Here is an 18,073-nt window from a genome sequence, read left to right on the forward strand (position 1 = left end):
GGGGATGTTTTTCATCGGCAGGGACTGGGAAACTGGTCAGAATTGAAGGAATGATGGATGGCGCTAAATACAGGGAAATTCTTGAGGGAAACCTGTTTCAGTCTTCCATAGATTTGAGATTGGAGCGGAGGTTCACCTTTCAGCAGGACAATGACCCTAAGCATACTGCAAAAGCAACACCTGAGTGGTTTAAGGGGAATCATTTAAATGTCTTGGAATGGCCCAGTCAAAGCCCAGACCTCAATCCAATTGAGAATATGTGGTATGACTTAAAGATTGCTGTACATCAGCGGAACCCATTCAACTTGAAGGAGCTGGAGCAGTTTTTCCTTGAAGAATGGGCAAAGATCCCAGTGGCTAGATGTGCCAAGCTTATAGAGACAGCTGTAATTGCTGCAAAAGGTGACTCTACAAAGTATTGACTTTGGGAGGTGGGGGGGGGGGGGGGGGTTGGTGAATAGTTATGCACGCTCAAGTTCAGTTTTTTTGTCTTATTTCTTGTTTGTTACACAATAAAAAATATTTTGTATCTTCAAAGTGGTATGCATGTTGTGTAAATCAAATGATACAACCCCCCCAAAATCTATTTTAATTCCAGGTTGCAAGGCAACAAAATAGAAAAAATGCCAAGGGGGGTGAATACTTTCGCAAGCCACTGTAGCTCAATCAAAATAATGAGAATTAGTACATACTGTATGTCTATTAGTATATTGTCAGTCACTATTCTCAACCATTCATATAAATTGTGCAGCTGTGATCTTAGTTATGATTGTTCAGTCATCCTCTGATAATACACTACAAAGAATATTGCCATTCTAATATTTTATTCGAAACTCTTAACTATATAACAACTCTTCATTTAAGAAAAAACGGCTGATGCACCTGCCTTTTAAACAAAACGCCATTTGAAATGAATTAAAGATTGTATTCGTCCATTTGCCACCACTTTCATTAGATTCACTTAATACTGCAGCACTTATGAAAAGGCCCTTTGACAATGCACAATAACAGTGCTTCCTCTACAGTTTTAAGTGTCTGGGGATGGTCTCTCAATGGGACATCATGTTATCTGTCCGTTTTCCACATGGCACATCCTTTTCTCGCCCTTACAGAGTGGCTGAGTGGTCCGAATCCCCACAATGCACTTTGCTTGGTAATTACTGTATGGAATTATGGACCACCTGTGGATAGACTCCACTTTCTCCACCCCCTCCCCCATGCCCCCATCCTAAAATCATAACCTTGAGTCTTATTTTAAAGTGCAATCTGCATTTCCTACATCCATCCTTTTCATTTAAATGAATGATACACATTGATTCTTGGAGAACATCATTTATAAAGGCCGCATGAGCTGAGATCTTACTGTTGTGCTGCAACCTGGATGTAGACGTAACATGGTAAATTTAAATCGGTCTCCCTCCATTTAGTATGATATGTTACATTTATTAATTTGTGGATGTCCTTCATGTATGATATGTTATGAAATGTTACAAATTGCAATTTGTACAATATGTTACAAATTTGCAATACATATGATACAGTATGTTATGAATTACGATTTGTTGTGGCTAATGTTAGCTAGGTGGCTAGGTGGCGAATGCTAGCTAGGCTAGGGGTTAGGGGTTAAGGTTAGGGTTAAGGTTATGAGTTATTGTTAGGGATAAGGTTAGGGTTAGGGGAAGGATTAGCTAACATGCTAAGTAGTTGCAAAGTAGCTAAAAAGTAGTAAGTAGTTGCAAAGATGCTAATTAGCTAAAGCTGTCCGTGATGTGATTCGAACACGCAACCTTTGGGTTTAATTAACCATACCGATTGTAACAGGCCCCCCCCCCCAATTCATATCTCGAAATTCATATAGTAACATACCAAATACCTCTGTAGCGAAAATGTAAAATTTTTAGAGCATATGCCTATTTATTTCTGGACCAACACACTCACTCATCATCATAAATTGTAAGCATGCTATTTACAGTGCATCGGGAAAAGAGGCTGGGCTATCAGCTGATCATTGATGTTGATGATTGCTGTAAATCTTATTGTTAGCTAGCTTCATTTCTTTTACTGATTTGTGATTTACCTCTGTATGTCTTTCTGCCTCTCTCTGCTGCACATATCAGCCAACCGGACCGAATATTGATGATGATGTAGGCTAAATAAATTGTTATCAAGTGTTAATCAAATGTTATGCTACTATGGCAGTACTGTTGATTTTTAAACTAGCTAGCTAGCTACACACACTCTACCGGTGACCGCATCTCTCAAGCCATGCATGTTTGGATACCGGGCGTGTGCAATTTCTGTACAGGGCAGACTACTGTGAAAAAGGCGCAACCGCACCCACAAGCTCTGTAGACGGCAGATAGACAGGCGCAACAAACGGACAGGGTGGGGGGTGGCAAACTTGACGACGACTTGTGGGCAGTGGGTTCCGAACAACAATGACAAAAATGTATACAAAAAAATTATTGGGGGGGAAATTATACCACCACCTAAAAGGGCACTATCTGTGCACGTGCCTGAAACATAATATATCATAATAATTTGAGTGTCACAGATTTACATTTACTATGTTACGTCTAGTTTTTGAGGCCAGGCTGTGTACCCCATCAGAACCCAAAATATAAGCCTGTTTAACATTCTTTGTAGAAAAATTAAATAAGAATTGTAAACAAACACTGGTTAACAAACACCTCAAAACATGGTTAAAACTTAATTTTGATATCATGGATGGTCAGTCCTTGTATACAAAGCTCTGTCTATGAATTTCAGAGTGGTTAAATTTCTTCAGCCGCATCCCTCAGCTGCTACAAAAACAGTGGTGGGGAGCGCTTGGTTATTGTTTAAAATGCAGATTTCCCCTTTAAAAGAGAGCAATACAAATCAAATCAAGGAGTCTGAGTTTTTGTGTGTGTGTGTGTTTGTGTAGATTGTTTACCTGGCAGCATAAAATTCTTCATGAGAAATGTAATACAAATTTGTATTGAGTTCCATACAAGCGGTTGAAAATATCAATGCAGACCTTTTTTCAGACTATTGGGTGCAAGTGGATTTGGGCATCTGGTTGAGAATGTTATATTTATTTATTTTCAATTTCATTGAATAACCCATTAAATCCTTTACACAAGTCAACCAGAAACTAGAAAGCGGTGTCGAAGTCGATGAATCACTGACAATCACATTGTGGAGATGGCAATATAAACGTAAGAAATTTACATAACTGGCAGCAAATACATTATTAATTTAATAGTGTGGTGCCTTCACACTTACATAACTGTAATGTTATATAACAATATAATGATTTTCTTCAACATCCCACACTATTGTTACTGTCTGGCTCGGAAAAAGTGCTTATAATTAATCCGAAATAAGCAAACAATGCTCTTGCTCAACCTATCAACTGCCAACAAAGTTTCCTCAGAATGAGTGCTAAAGAATCAATGTTTCAATGAAGGTAGCTCACTTCAGAGAGATTGGATTGAATAGTGAAGTGGAGAAGCCCTAGAATAGCCTACAATCCTGAATTCTAATAGTCAAAATACAATCAAGTCCCAACAGCACGACATCATTTTCTTCTAATCATCAGAGTGAAAAAAGAAACACTGAGCCACCACAAAAAGAGCTGCTAGATGAAGCCATAGATAGAGTATCCTGTTTCCCCTCCCTTTCTACATCCTAGCAGAGTGGTCCTGCTGCCTGGAATGTTCTACACACATTCTGACAGGAAGCAGAGCCATTCCTCCTCCATAAGCGACTGACAGGCCTGCAGACAGATATGTGTCCTGCATCTATAAAGTTGAAAACTTTTTCAGAGAGGCTCCTGATTTTCGTGCCTGGACTTTTTTCTCCTCTCGGCAGGAGGAGCTTTTACTTCCTGTTCTCGTCACATTCCTCTGTTTCCCCAAACAACTCTTTGCATTTTTCAGGCCCTCAGTACAGATCTCAGAATGGGTTTATACAGGAGAACTAGGCCCCAATCTATGACTGCACAGTGGAGGTTTTTCCGATACCACAAATGAGCAGCAAGAACAGGAATGTAAAACTGGTGTCAAAGTTAATTACAAGTTTATAGAAGCTACTACTGCATTTTCCTGTGTGCATATTTGGTATTATATAGGCAAAGGCAGAGTTAGGATATGTCAGATACATAGACCACACTAGAGCTTTGCTAACCAACCTGAGCCCTGATGGGCCCCGACATTATACATCGGGTTTGGGCCGGGTAGGGCCTGTTTTTTAATTCATAACTAGGGTACGGGCAGGGCTCGGGTATCACACAATTGATCAGTCAAAAAATGTAAGCTGAGCCATTTGCTTGTGCTCTGCAGCACAGTACAGTCATATCTGACTAAGATCATAACATGGTGTCAGAAGTGCTTCAACCTCATCAAATATAAGACAGGAGAGATTATTTCACCGAAAAGAATAATGTTCCTTGTGAGTGATGAAAAAGTAGCTAACAGCTAACTGCTCTCTCATGTCTCTTCATTGAGCAGAGCAGCCCAAGCGGTGCCGTTGCTATGGATACTCTCAGACCCAGAGCCGCCATGAGCAGTGCGCATGCAGAGCGAGCAGTGCGTAGGGAGCGAGTGACACACAGAAAGGAGCAGCTAATGGATTTACTAACGGAGGAAGTCATTTCTGATTTCAGGTTTCGGGCAAGGCCTGAATGTCGCGGGCATGGGTAGGACTCAGGCTTAAAATTCATGCCTGTGCCTCTATACCTCACTAACAAGTTTTCATACAATACTCATTTGAATCCTTAAGACACAAATGGTTTGGATAGCTTCAAATAGACAGTGAAAAACGGGTTATTTCTACCTCTAGAAGCCGGGTTACATCGACAAGCTCTTCGTCTATCGAATGACATTGATGATTCTTCTCGTGTGATCATCATAGCCCACTCTCAGTGAGTGCCTGTGTGATAAAGAAAAAAGAAGCCAATCCAATCCACGCTTTTAACCTCTGGCCCTGTGGCACTCCCCTGAGAAATGATGTCAGAGCTTCCTCTTGTCATCTCTGGCCAGATAGCTAGGCTCACACCACCTCTTCAATACAGCTTCAAGTGTGAGGGGAAGGAAAGAAATGGCCGCACATGAAATGTCCTTCACGTCGTCTCTGATTTTCTCAAATTCTCATACTATAAGATTGAAGAACCAGTACATTTCATTGCTGCTCGTACGGGACGATGACAGCGAGAAAAAGGCAAAAGATGCATAAACACGATGAGCAAACACATTCCTTGTATTGCTGTTGTTGTTCAGAGATGCATGCAATTACCAAAAAAAGAGGCTCGTCTTTCATTATGGCTAGCACTAACATTTGATTGAAAAGGAACAGGGTAAGGACTTCTCCATCTTGGATCATCTGCTAATTTACCAAGAAGCGAGTTCACGATCGGTGCATTATCAATGACAGTGTTGAAACCCATCCTTTACTTTACCTTCATTAAAGACAGAAGCAGAGCACTCAATATCTCATAGTGCAAGGCCTGATGAACGTCAACATGCTCCTTCTCATGTCTTGCTTAGGTTAGATTTAACCTGTGTGTCTTGTCCAATAGACCTAATCTACAGATCGTTATATTTGGAATCTGCCAAACTGGCCAAGCATGTTAAGCTAATAGAAATAGGTCCTTGGAGCAATAAACCACATTTTTAAAACAATCTTTACGTTTAGCGCAAAAATAAACACAACATTTTTGTTAAATAACTAACATCTGGCGAGCGAGTGCATGTTAAATACCGTACCACGGTCCACAGTCCATTCAAAGGTTAATTTAAAAAATAATAGACAAGTAAGATTCTTGTCTCTTTGCAAGTCTGATTAGATCTATTTGAAATCCGTTGCACCAGTTCCAGAGTAGTTCACAAGGTACTGTAGGCCTCATAGGCACACAGACGGATAACTTCAGCCTTAAATGACAACAATGATATTCTACAAAGGACAAGCGCATGTGTATTGTGCATGTAATCAATTCAAGACATTCTGTACTTTTATGTATTATATAGTACAACTGGCATGTATAGATACTGTAAACATCAGAGAATGTGTAGATCAACCGTTTCTCCAGAGAGTGGACACTGGTTGGGACAGCAGACGCAATTTGTGGCGTAATCAACAACGCCTACAAAGGCAAAGAGATTACATTCACTGCCACACAAAAAAAATCCCTATCAAAAGGCTACATTCATGTGGATGAAGGGAAAATTAGTTTGGGTGGCTCTCCTTTTGAGAGAATGTCCTACTTCTTCCCTCATCTGAGGTCCCATTCATGCCATGCGGGGAGGGGGGGGGGAGAGACCGCCTTCATTCTCCCTCCCTCTTTATCAACTGCATCCAGCTGGCCAAGTGCCAAGACACACAGTGCAGAGAAGCAGCAGCCTGACAACAGCTGTGGCTAGGAGAGTTTCTAGCACCCTTCATAGTCCACACACATGCATGCATATACACACACTCGTATCTAACTGTTTCCAGACCTGCTTTTCAGGTGTCCTGCTACGACTACTATAGGCCTGTTTAAATAAATGTGGTAAAACTGAGATACTCCTCCACAGATGAGTGGAATGTATTGTGTAATAGTTACAGATAATCACTATTGTAGGGAGAACGGTGGACGGTCATTTGGCATGATGCTTCAGAGAATATGTCAATATTATTCAGCCTATTTAGTGAAACATGCAACTTGTTAGAAGAAATATATAAAATCACATAATTTACACACTAATAAGTATATTTCCATATACAAATGCAATCCCTGTGTGATAAGTCCTGCATATTATGAACAGTTAAAGATTCTCCCTCCATGTCCTTCTACACTAGCAGGAAGCACTGAGAAAGGTACTGATATAAAACTGCCTTGGACTCAGAAATCAATCTTTAGATCTGCGTCTACTGCAGCTCAAGGTCAAACGGTATCCCAGCAGTGGAGAATCTGCAGATAAGACAGAAATACACCTCCGCTCCACTGAGTGAAGCGTAAACTGATTACCATAGAACACAACTAGGTTTATCTTGATCAGCATATCCTCACCTGCTATGGTGCTGTAGCATAGTGCTACCTTTCCCCTACATTATCTGCAGAAAAAATGGTGTAGGCCTATATGTCAAGTATTATAAACTCTATGGCATGAGAGGGGTGGAAAAACTAGCTAATATAACTGGTGAGAAATTGAGGGACTTCCAACCATTGTATTGTATTGCATGTTTCCAATGGTCAAGGTGCAACACAGAAACCACATGGTTTCTCTGAGAAAGTACCCATGAATGCCCTCTCAGGTATCCTCCAAACAGAGCGGAGGAGACGGGGAGGTAGGGACATCTGCTTAACTGTTGTATAGTAAAATAAACATGTCCAGCTAGCGGCTCCCCGCCGGACCTTTTAGAGAAAGAAGTCCTTGTTCTAGATCGGTCTGGAGGTAAATCAGTGTGACACTTTGACAGCAGCACATCAGTTGCCTGAGGAGCCTCAAAGTACACAGCTTAGTGGCTACACATCTTGTGCTTTTGACTGGCCCACTGAGCAGGGGAGCGGCTGGGAAATGGTGGGAACAGTGGCGCAACAATAAACATACACAGATTTGTCAGTTTGTCAAGGCTCGCTCAATGTCAATGTACATTTTCTGACCTGGCCTCCACAATCACCCGGCCCAATCCAATTGAGATGGTTCGGGATGAGTTGGACAGCAGAGTGAAGGAAAAGCAGCCAACAAGTGCTCAGCATATGTAGGAACTCCTTCAAGACTGTTGGAAAAGCATTCCAGGTAACGCTGGTTGAGAGAATGCCAAGACCGTGCAAAGCAGTCATCAAGGCAAAGGGTGGCTACTTTGAAGAATCTCAAATATTAAATATATTTTTTATTTGTTTAACACTTTTTTTGGTTACTACATGATTCCATATGTGTTATTTCATAGTTTTGATATCTTCACTATTATTCTACAACGTAGAAAATAGTAAAAATAATGAAAAACCCTGGAATGAGTAGGCGTGTCCAAACATTGAAGTGGTACTGTATGTAGGTAGGTAGTCTAAGTTAGACAAACAGCTATCTAAATCTTGTAGTAATCATGGCCAGATAATGTGCCGATGGGGCCCTCGTCCCTCAGAGGGCTCGCAATGATTTGTTGAGTCACTCAGGTATCATACGAATGCACATAAGACATGGCAAAATGTGAAGTAGAATTGTAGGAAATTAGCTTTAAAACTGCAAAATGAGGGGGCCTCCCGAGTGGCGCAGCAGTCTAAGGCACTGCATCGCGTCACTACAGACCTGGGTTCGATCCCTGGCTGTGTCACAACTGCCTGTGACCGGGAGTCCCATAGGGCGGTGCACAATTGGCCCAGGGTCGTCCGGGTTAGGGGAGGGTTTGGCCGTGGGCGGGCTTTACTTGGCTCATTGCGCTCAAGCGTGGGCCGGGCGCCTACAGGCTGACTTTGGCCGTCAGTTGAACAGTTTTTCCTCCGACACGTTGGTGCAGCTGGCTTCCGGGTTAAGCGAGCGGGTTTTAAGAATAGCAGTTTGGCAGGACATGTTTCGGAGGACGCATGATTCGACCTTCGCCTCTCCCGAGCCCGTTGGGGAGTTGCAGCGATGAGACAAGACGGTAATTGGATCGAAAAGGGGGGGAAACAACAATAACAACAACAAAAACATTATCTTCGCCCCATGGCAAAATGTGTAGAATTGCAGGAAATGTGTTTTAAAACTGCTAAATGTTCTCTCCGCCAACAAGAGGGGTGTCAACAGTTTGGGGTTGCATGGGTTGTGAGGTGGGGGGTGTTACTATGCCGACAAATTATAATATCTATCCGGACCCTTGCCACCTAGGAAATTTGTGTGAGCGGACATTATCAAATAGCATTTGAGTACCCCTGTCCTCCCTTGGTTCTCTTTTTAGTCGCCAATTTCCAACTCATGTAGCACTTCAAAATGACATGTAAGCCAAGCTTCAACAGCACCTATTGGATAGATAACCTAGATCAAACATGAGAATAGTGTAAAAGTTCTTAGTGTGTGGCCTTACTACTACAACAAGAATATGGAACAATGTTAAGAGGAATTTGAAAGAAAGGAGTGAGCCTGGTTTCCTACAAGGGCACAGCGTTTAGGTCATACTGAGGAAATTGATAAAACCTCTCCAAAGAACAATGGCCTTGCTTCCTTCCTCTCTCTACGTTGGAAACCCGGATAACAACAAAGCCACGGCGAAATAATAAGACAATGGCTGATAATAAGACAATTCAATTTGATACACAACAGATAAAAATAGCTGCCCATTGTTTACGTATTGCAGACACGTTAACACTGCACGTTCAAAAGCATCCTCTAACAGCAACATCTGCTCGGCAATGACCCTTGTTATCAGTGCTTTCGTGCTATCATCCATTTCAGTGTTAAACTAAACACATGGGTTACATATAGCGATGGTGCTTTGAGTTTAATTGTCTAAGAATCTGCCCAGTTGTTTATTGGGTCTTTCCACGAAAAGAGTGCCTTTTGCGTCCCTTTGATATATAAGTATTAATTGTGCATCAATATTCATTTTTTTTAAACTGTAAAGTCCTAGTTATTTTGTTGCTTTGACAAAGTCATTTCCGAAGAGTATTATTTATTTTATGTGATTAGTGAATAATTTAAAGTTGAAGTCGGAAGTTTACATACACCTTAGCCAAATAAATTTAAACTCAGTTTTTCACAATTCCTGACATTTAATCCTAGTAAAAATTCCCTGTCTTAGGTCAGTTAGGATCACCACTTTATTTTAAGAATGTGAAATGTCAGAATAATAGTAGAGAGAATGATTTCTTTCAGCTTTTATTTCTTTCATCACATTCCCAGTGGGTCAGAAGTTTACATACACTCAATTAGTATTTGGTAGCATTGCCTTTAAATTGTTTAACTTGGGTCAAACGTTTTGGGTAGCCTTCCACAAGCTTCCCACAATAAGTTGGGTGAATTTTGGCCCAAGCCTTTCAGGTTATGTCGATATAGGACTCGTTTTACTGTGGATATAGATACTTTTGTACCTGTTTCCTCCAGCATCTTCACAAGGTCCTTTGCCCTGTTCTGGGATTGATTTGCACTTTTCGCGCCAAAGTACGTTCATCTCTAGGAGACAGAACGCGTCTCCTTCCTGAGCGGTATGACAGCTGCGTGGTCCCATGGTGTTTATACTTGTGTACTATTGTTTGTACAGATGAACGTGGTACCTTCAGGCGTTTGGAAATTACTCCCAAGGATGAACCAGACTTGTGGAGGGCTACAATTTGTTTTCTGAGGCCTTGGCTGATTTCTTTTGATTTTGCCATGATGTCAAGCAAAGAGTGACACAAATGATGTCAATTAGCCTAACAGAAGCTTCTAAAGCCATGACATCATTTTCTGGAATTTTCCAAGCTGTTTAAAGGCACAGTAAACTTAGTGTATATAAACTTCTGACACACTGGAATTGTGATACAGTGAATTTTAATTGAAATGATCTGTCTGTAAACAATTATTAGGACAATTACTTGTGTCATGCACAAAGTAGATGTCCTAACTGACTTGCCAAAACTATAGTTTGCTAACAAGAAATTTGTGTAGTGGTTGAAAAACTAGTTTTAATGACGCCAACCTAAGTGTATGTAAACTTCCAACTTCAACTGTACATCTGTCCCTCATTTTAAGGTCAAACTATTAAGTAAACTGAACTCTTATTTCAAAAGAAACATAGTCAAATCATAGTATTAAAACAGGTGAGCTGGTCCTACTATTTTTGGCAATTTTCTAGTGTTTTGTAGTGAAAAACTGAACGGTCGAGCATAACAGGTCAACCCGTAAATAAACAAGCTAGATTTCTTGGGGGGTGGGGTGTAGCTTGCATTCAATTACCATTCCCTGTTGAACACAACAAGCATCCATTCCCCCTATCACAAGATGATTTATGGCTGACTAAGATGGAATCATCAACCCTGTTATTTTATTTAGCACTTAATAGGCACTTACTACAGTATTTTTTAAATGTAACCTCTTGAGATGGGAAATCATGTTTTTTATGAAGTTGAACATGTGCTCTTTATCACAGAATGTTAAAATTAGGTGAAATCCAATACATATTTTTTTTTTACCAACTTATGCTTCTCAAAAAGCACCGGATTGGTGGAACGACCCTATTAAAGTAATTCCATCAAGTCTAAACTAGTCATCAAACAGCACACCATATATTCAACTTTTGTGAGTTTTTAAGTTGTCCTTTAATTGTTGCTGTTTTTTTGTGTTTGAACTGAGGTAGTTAAGAGCAACAGAATCATTCAGTAAAGGTTCTTACGTAAATCTGTCAAAGGGAACACAGGTCCCAGACACTTTGAAAGGTGGATGTACAGTAGACATTGCAATGGGATGTAAACATTGCTGTGGTGTGAGGAAGAGCTTGTATCTGACAGCATCAGGATGGGAGTGAGAGATGTGAAGAAACAGTGTTTCCAAGTGTTTACATTCTTGGAATTCCACTGAAACATATGCAACCAATTAGGCTTCGTTGGACATCAAACAGGCTTGCGCTTCAGTAGGCGTTGGTTTCTAACATTGAACTGGTGAGAGCACAAAGAGTACAGTGGTGAGAGTACAGAGAGTACAGCTTTCTGTGGAGTACACTGTGTTTGATGGAGGAGAGAGAGACACATACAGACGGAGATTACAGTATTTTCATGAAGGGCCTCTTGGGTAATCGAAATGATGTCAGACTGCTGATGTCTAACAGCTGTTTAGGTCTTATTTTCACATCTACAATCCAATGGCCCCTCCAAAACAGAATGGGTGCCTCCTCTTGAGGGTAAACAAAGCCAATATCTTAGTCATGACATAATGCTGAGCATTGGACTTCTTGTCCCTTCCGAGTTTATTTGCCTTCCAATTGTAATTATTTTCAACCTCCATAAAATGTAGCAACCATGTTATTACTGTAGTAATAACAGCATTATTGGTATAAAACCAACTAATGTCAACTGTTACCCACACAGAATACACCTGTAATGTGATTAATGTCACCCATTATCACCTAGTCACAACATGAAAGACATCTTTGATTGAGAGAACACACCTGTGTCGTGGTGGGCCCTCTGGTGTGTGTCTCGTCTTGGAGTAGCGATCGGATCTGTTTGACCTTAGGGCCTCTGTGGCGCTGAAAGACAACTTCCTGTCTGGCCCTGGCCCATCAGATTCAGCCCCCCTCCCGCTCTTGTCTCAGGGACTCTAAGTCATTGGGTTGACCTCAAACAGAGACGTTAATGCCTGAGGCCTTAAACCACCTCCGACTGCATCCTAACCCCTCCCCTGGCCTGAACCCCTTGCCCAGCCACCAACCCCCAAAGCCCCCATGCATTTCACAAATGGATGCCAACAATGGCTTCGAGTGAAAAAGGGCAATTGTATACTAGAGCTCAAATGTCTCGTACAGAGGCTGTACATGTTTAAAATGATAACATCTTTATCACTGCTGTAGCATGCAGCTGCACTGGAGTTGTAACACGACTTGTGTTGTGCTGTATGAATGCCTCCCTCACTTCTGCAAGAAGACAATAATGTGTTGGTTGCTATGGGAACTTCGAATGTTGTGTGTCACTAAATCAAATCAAATGTTATTTGTCACATGTCGCAACAACAGGTGTAGACTAACAGTGAAATGCTTACTTGTGGGTCCTTTTCCAACAATGCAGAGAGAGAGATACAGATAAAATAGAACTAGTGACATGAGGTATAAATACACAGTGAATATCGAATAAAAATAATGAGTAAAAATAACATGGTTATATACAGGGAGTACCAGTACCAAGTCGGTGTGCGAGGTCATAGGAAATGATGGCTGAGACATTAAGTACAAAAAAAGTTAAGATCAGTGTAAAAAAAAAACACAAAGACAGCTACTATCCACTGCAGCGCCATCTTTCGTTTACAGCATTTGTGAGTGCAATGACGACAGCACACCTGTGGATCAATTTCTTTTTGACTGCTCATGATGTGCTGAGCCACATTGAGGTATTATATTGTATAGTCCTTTTCAATGCTTATTGCTGTTCACCTATTAGTCACCCAGCTGATTTATGACCTGAATGACCTTGTAGTGATTCATACAATGCTATCTTATTGTTACGGCTGATTTCCTCCTCTTCGTCAGAAGAGGAGGTGTAGGGATTGGACCAAGACGCAGAGTGGAAAGTGTTCATATTTTAATGAAAGTAAACTGAACACTTCAAGATACAAAAACAACAAACGAGAATCAAACCGAAAGCAGTCCCGTGTGGCACGAACACTGACACGAAATACAAAACAACTAAACGAAGTGCAGAAACCTATACAGTACCGTGTGGTGAAAACACTAACACGGAAACAAACACCCACAAAACACACGTGAAACCCCGGCTGCCTTAGTATGATTCTCAATCAGGGACAACGATTGACAGCTGCCTCTGATTGAGAATCATACCAGGCCGAACACAAAATCCCAACATAGAAAATCACACATAGACAAACCCACCCAACTCACGCCCTGACCAACTAAATAAATACAAGACAAAGGAAAACAGGTCAGGAACGTGACACTTATGGTAAAAGGTCTCCTAAACTCAAAGCATTTCAATGTCTTCTCTGAAATGTCGCCTGACCTGACCTCATCACATTTACACTCTTGTTAATTGATACTCAAGATTGGTTCCTTGAATGCATGGAATGTGCAACGCTGACCCTAGTCTTTAAAAACACTCTACAACGGTTCTCTCCTCTCAGTGAAATTGATGAGGAGGCATCACACATTGGTTGGCCGGAGCCACATGTGTGGGAGTGTCCGTAAGTACTTGGATATTCTGTAGAACAGCTGGACAGAGCACACAGAAAATAGCCCAGTGATGAGGTCCACTTTGTGCAGCTCAGCAGACCAGAGGAAAACTGGGCTTACGACTGGGCTAAAAGTTGGCGATCACAGTGAAGCTGATTGAATTCCTAGATCATAGTACCAGTCGATCTGGAGAATCCACCCACAGAAAAACACTGGGGCTGATTGAAACGCTTTCAGGTGTTTAGAGCATTGATTAGACAAGAATGTATGACTGACTGTTTAATGAACTAGTTTGTTATAGATGACTTTTGTATTTGTCACCTTTTAGGTTAACGCCTCGCCTCGTTGCATCAAGCTGTCACCAATGCTATCTACAAAGGCAACACGAGATGAATCTGTGCATTTTGGAATCTGTGGTCACATTAATATCACATTCCAACCAAATAAGTGTCTGTGTCTGACTCCCCCACCCCTCTCTGAGCTCTCCCTTTCTCTCTCTACCTTAAATGTGTAGAACATGTGTGGCTATCCCTAAGGGAACACAAAGCTCTCTGTTAGTGTGGTCACTGGGTGTTCTCACTTGGCTAAAGCCAGTCCAAAATAGTTTTGGATTTTGCTCTTTAAAATAAATTACTTGAGCAAAAGTCGGACAACAGAAAATGTGCTTAGCAAGTTATGATAGTGACATCGGCAATTAGAAGTAATGATAATTTGAAACAGATCATTGCCGTTTTGGTTTTGTCTACAAGCAGTATCAGAGGGTTTAGATGCTATTTGTCATCTCTGGAATTTGTATCAGCACACTAATAGGTACTTGAGGAATTGAGCACAGCTCTCATGATGAGAAATTGTCCTTGTAGCTCAGGTAATCAGCTGAGTGCAATATCAATTTAGGTCCATTTGTCACATTCACACGTTTTACTGCACACAATTACAGTGCCTAATATTAGGCAAACACTGCATTTCAATAATCTGAAAAGGTTCAACATTACTATTCGAACATGTGCTGCTCCACTGACTGTGACCACACCCTGAATAGTATGGGGACTCCATTGTCCCGTTCTGCTTGCCTGACGACTCAAACTGAATTCTTCCGCTGCTCTATATTCGCTACATACCGCAGTCTGAGACTGCCATCGTTGAAGTCATTTGTGGTGACATCAGAATGAGGGGTCTTGTACAAAACAAAGTCATCAGTGATGGGATCATCTCTAAATAATCAGAGTATCAAAGCCAATGAAATTTAAAAAATGCCGATTTACCTACGTATGTTCTGGCTCTGGCCAAACCAATCGGTTTCTGGGACCAATCAGAATAGTTAGAATGTGTTTGCATTCTAGAAATCGTCGGGGAGATTCTCAGATCCAGAATCATTGCGGAGTACTAACTAATGTCCGTGGGCGTGACGTAGAATTTGGCCGGAGAAAGGAGTTTGGGTAACCAGGCAATCGTTCTGCTGCAACGCTCAAATGTACATATTGATCGATTCCACAGTGACTGTGCTGTCAACCTCTATATCAGTGATGCTGAGGTAGTTGTCCGCACTTCCCATTACAAAATATGATTGGTGGGTGCTGTGCAGACTGAGCAGCAGTCTCTCTTCAGATAAAGTTTCAAGTTGTATTAGTCGTATGTACGGGATACACATGGTATACAACGTCCAACGAAATCCTTACTTGCAGGTTCCTTTTCGAAAATGCAACAACAAAATGAAATAATAAAAGATACGAATACAAACATAAAGTAAAAGGCTCATTAGAATATAATACTTTTAAAAAAAAATCATAAGTATAATACAGATAGGCACAATTTATAGTCAAATATTTACATACGTTTTGGGGTTAGGGGGGATAGATCTGGCAATGTCCCACTGCGTCTGCCTCATCCCAATGTGCAGCTGAGCTCACTGAAGTGCAGTTAGTGCACATCCCCACCCACCATTTCACAATGTCAGGAGTGCCTGGCAGGAGAGGTTAGGATTGGCAGCACTGCCCAAATAGCGTAGTGCTTGTAAAATGCGTAGTCTGTTTAAAACTTTTGAAGCACCCTGTCACAACCCAGTAAATGATTCCCAATCAAATACTTGCATGTTTGTTGATATATTGTCTGGATCAACAATGAACACCATCAAATAATACATTGTAAACTCATAACACTGTGGAAAAAAACTCTCTCTAAAAGGTTTAACAGAGCAGGTGAAATGTAACCATACTCTAAAGTCATATATCGTCAATGATACTATTTAGGCCTTTATAGAATTTTGGGAAGTCATCAAAAAAGGGAAAGGGTCTGAATACTTTACGAATGCACTGGGCCTACTGTACTGTACACGATTCACCTACACCCCCATATTACATCATAGGAGAGGTGTCACATGATTTACTGTCCTGCTGTGGAGCCGATATGACACCTCTATGGAGCTTGTGGGTGATGGAAATAAAAGTAAATATGCCTATTCCCAAATAACATGTTGGACGTGAAAACCTAGAAGAAAACGTCAAATAAGTAAAACAACATGAAAATAAGAGCACTGGTTGAGATAGAATAATATCATTTGTTCCATAATAGAGGACTCGCTGCTTTTAATCAATTCAGATTATATAGCGATTCCTACTTCTAATCCGACGTTTTAACCACATTGCTGCGATACCTGGGATGATAGTCTGGCAAGCATACTTTTGCTGCATTGAGTCAAGCCTCCCGTGGGACTGACCATGTGACCATACTCTGCACGGTTATGGAGGACCAAACTCTACTGCGTGAGCATACCTTTTCTGCCCAAGGAAAAGGGGCGTCTAAACGCGACTGGTGGCGATTTTCTGGGGCTGTAGGGAAAATATTCTTCAGAGTAAAATAATGATTCTAATAATGAAATGTGTTTCTGTCTAGGTGGATTATCATATTTCCTCCATGTTGCGGCAGAGCTATTTTGAAGCTGCATGGCCACGACTGTAGCCTATACGCTTTACAATAATAGCTTCATTACAAACCTTTGTATAGCTAAATACATTTAAAAGGAGCGAATACCTCTATATAACATCGCCATCACATTACCTGGACGACTATAACCCAAATCAAACGTGAAAACGGAAAATGAGTCTCCTGGCGAGATCTCAAAGGCTCTAATGCGCACCGCCACGGATATAATGAGCGCACCTACTGTGTAGCTTTGAGACTGAAATAATAGATAGAGGGCCCTTTGAAGGATAGCCTTAAGAATCAAAAGCGTTTTACCTGCTATTATCTTGTCTGTTGCCGATTCTTTCTCAGTCATCATGTCCCGCTGTTTTATCTTTCCTTGAGTCTCCCCTAAACAGTTACACATTCAGTTTGTCCTTGTTTACTTGCCAGTCTGAAGCATTAGATTTAACTGGAAAATAGGATTTGCTATGGATGGCGCGCTAAAAAGAACATTTAAAGGATGCACAGCAGGGTTGACCCATTCAACTAAAAGCTTGTAGTCGAGTTTGGCCGATGTACACCTCCAAAGCAAGGAAGTCTGGTAGTACCTCAGGCTGCTACTTTCCGATTGTTAGGTAGCCCTCTGTCCCGCCCCTCCCGTCAGCTCGCACGGCTGTTCTGGCAAGGAATGTCTCCAAATCCAGACCTAAAAGTATACAGTAAGGGCTTCTAGGATGCAGCACTAGGTTTACATCATCAGGGTCTTAGCTTTCCTGCACTGGCAAATTTTCATTAGTCATCTCCTATGCAAATAAGAACCCCCCCCCCCCCCCCCACCTAAAAAAAAAAATCTGTACAATGGTTTTCAGGTTACCTGTCATGTTTTGCTTTTTGACTATTAGGCCTACATCAATACACTTGTACTGCAATATTGCATAAACATTTTAGGAATGGTAAAATGCACTATGCTGCTGGGTTTGTTGTACATTCATGATGACACTTGATGATGCACACTGAGTTCAATACATGATTAGACAGTCAAGGCTGGGCTCTCTAGCAATCAGGTATATGTTTAAAAAACATTGTAGCGTTTTTTTTTTTTGCTATATGAGCCACATTACAATTCCCATCAAGTGGGTTAACCCTATTGGTGCAAAGCATAGGGTGTTCACCTTTCATGCTAGTGAGCCTGCGGGAAGTAGGGGTGCTGAAAATAATAAAAAAAAATATATTAATCCAAATGTATGATTTTTTGAAGAAAGTTTCACAAAAGTAGTGCACTCTGCCTTTAACAGTCTTGTATTAGAGGACTGATATAGCCCACAGAGAAACCAAACTAAACATACTCAATTTACTAAATATAGTA

General features: G+C 41.1%; 1 protein-coding gene across 2 annotated transcripts in view; it reads right to left on the bottom strand.

Annotated features, from left to right (window-relative positions):
* The window catches only part of LOC139570821 (heat shock 70 kDa protein 12A-like), a 42,771-nt gene extending 25,286 nt beyond the window's left edge, over positions 1 to 17,485 (bottom strand). The window contains exon 1 of one of the 2 annotated variants that reach the window (XM_071393029.1): positions 17,041 to 17,485. In XM_071393029.1, coding sequence (XP_071249130.1) covers positions 17,041 to 17,131 — 91 coding nt within the window. In that variant the 5' untranslated portion in view covers positions 17,132 to 17,485. The remainder of the gene's footprint in view (positions 1 to 17,040) is intronic. The other variant, XM_071393028.1, reaches the window with a different exon arrangement.
* Between the last annotated feature and the right edge of the window lie 588 nt (positions 17,486 to 18,073).

The sequence above is a fragment of the Salvelinus alpinus genome, chromosome 3 (genome assembly GCF_045679555.1).
Source record: "Salvelinus alpinus chromosome 3, SLU_Salpinus.1, whole genome shotgun sequence".
Taxonomy (NCBI): Eukaryota; Metazoa; Chordata; class Actinopteri; order Salmoniformes; family Salmonidae; genus Salvelinus; species Salvelinus alpinus.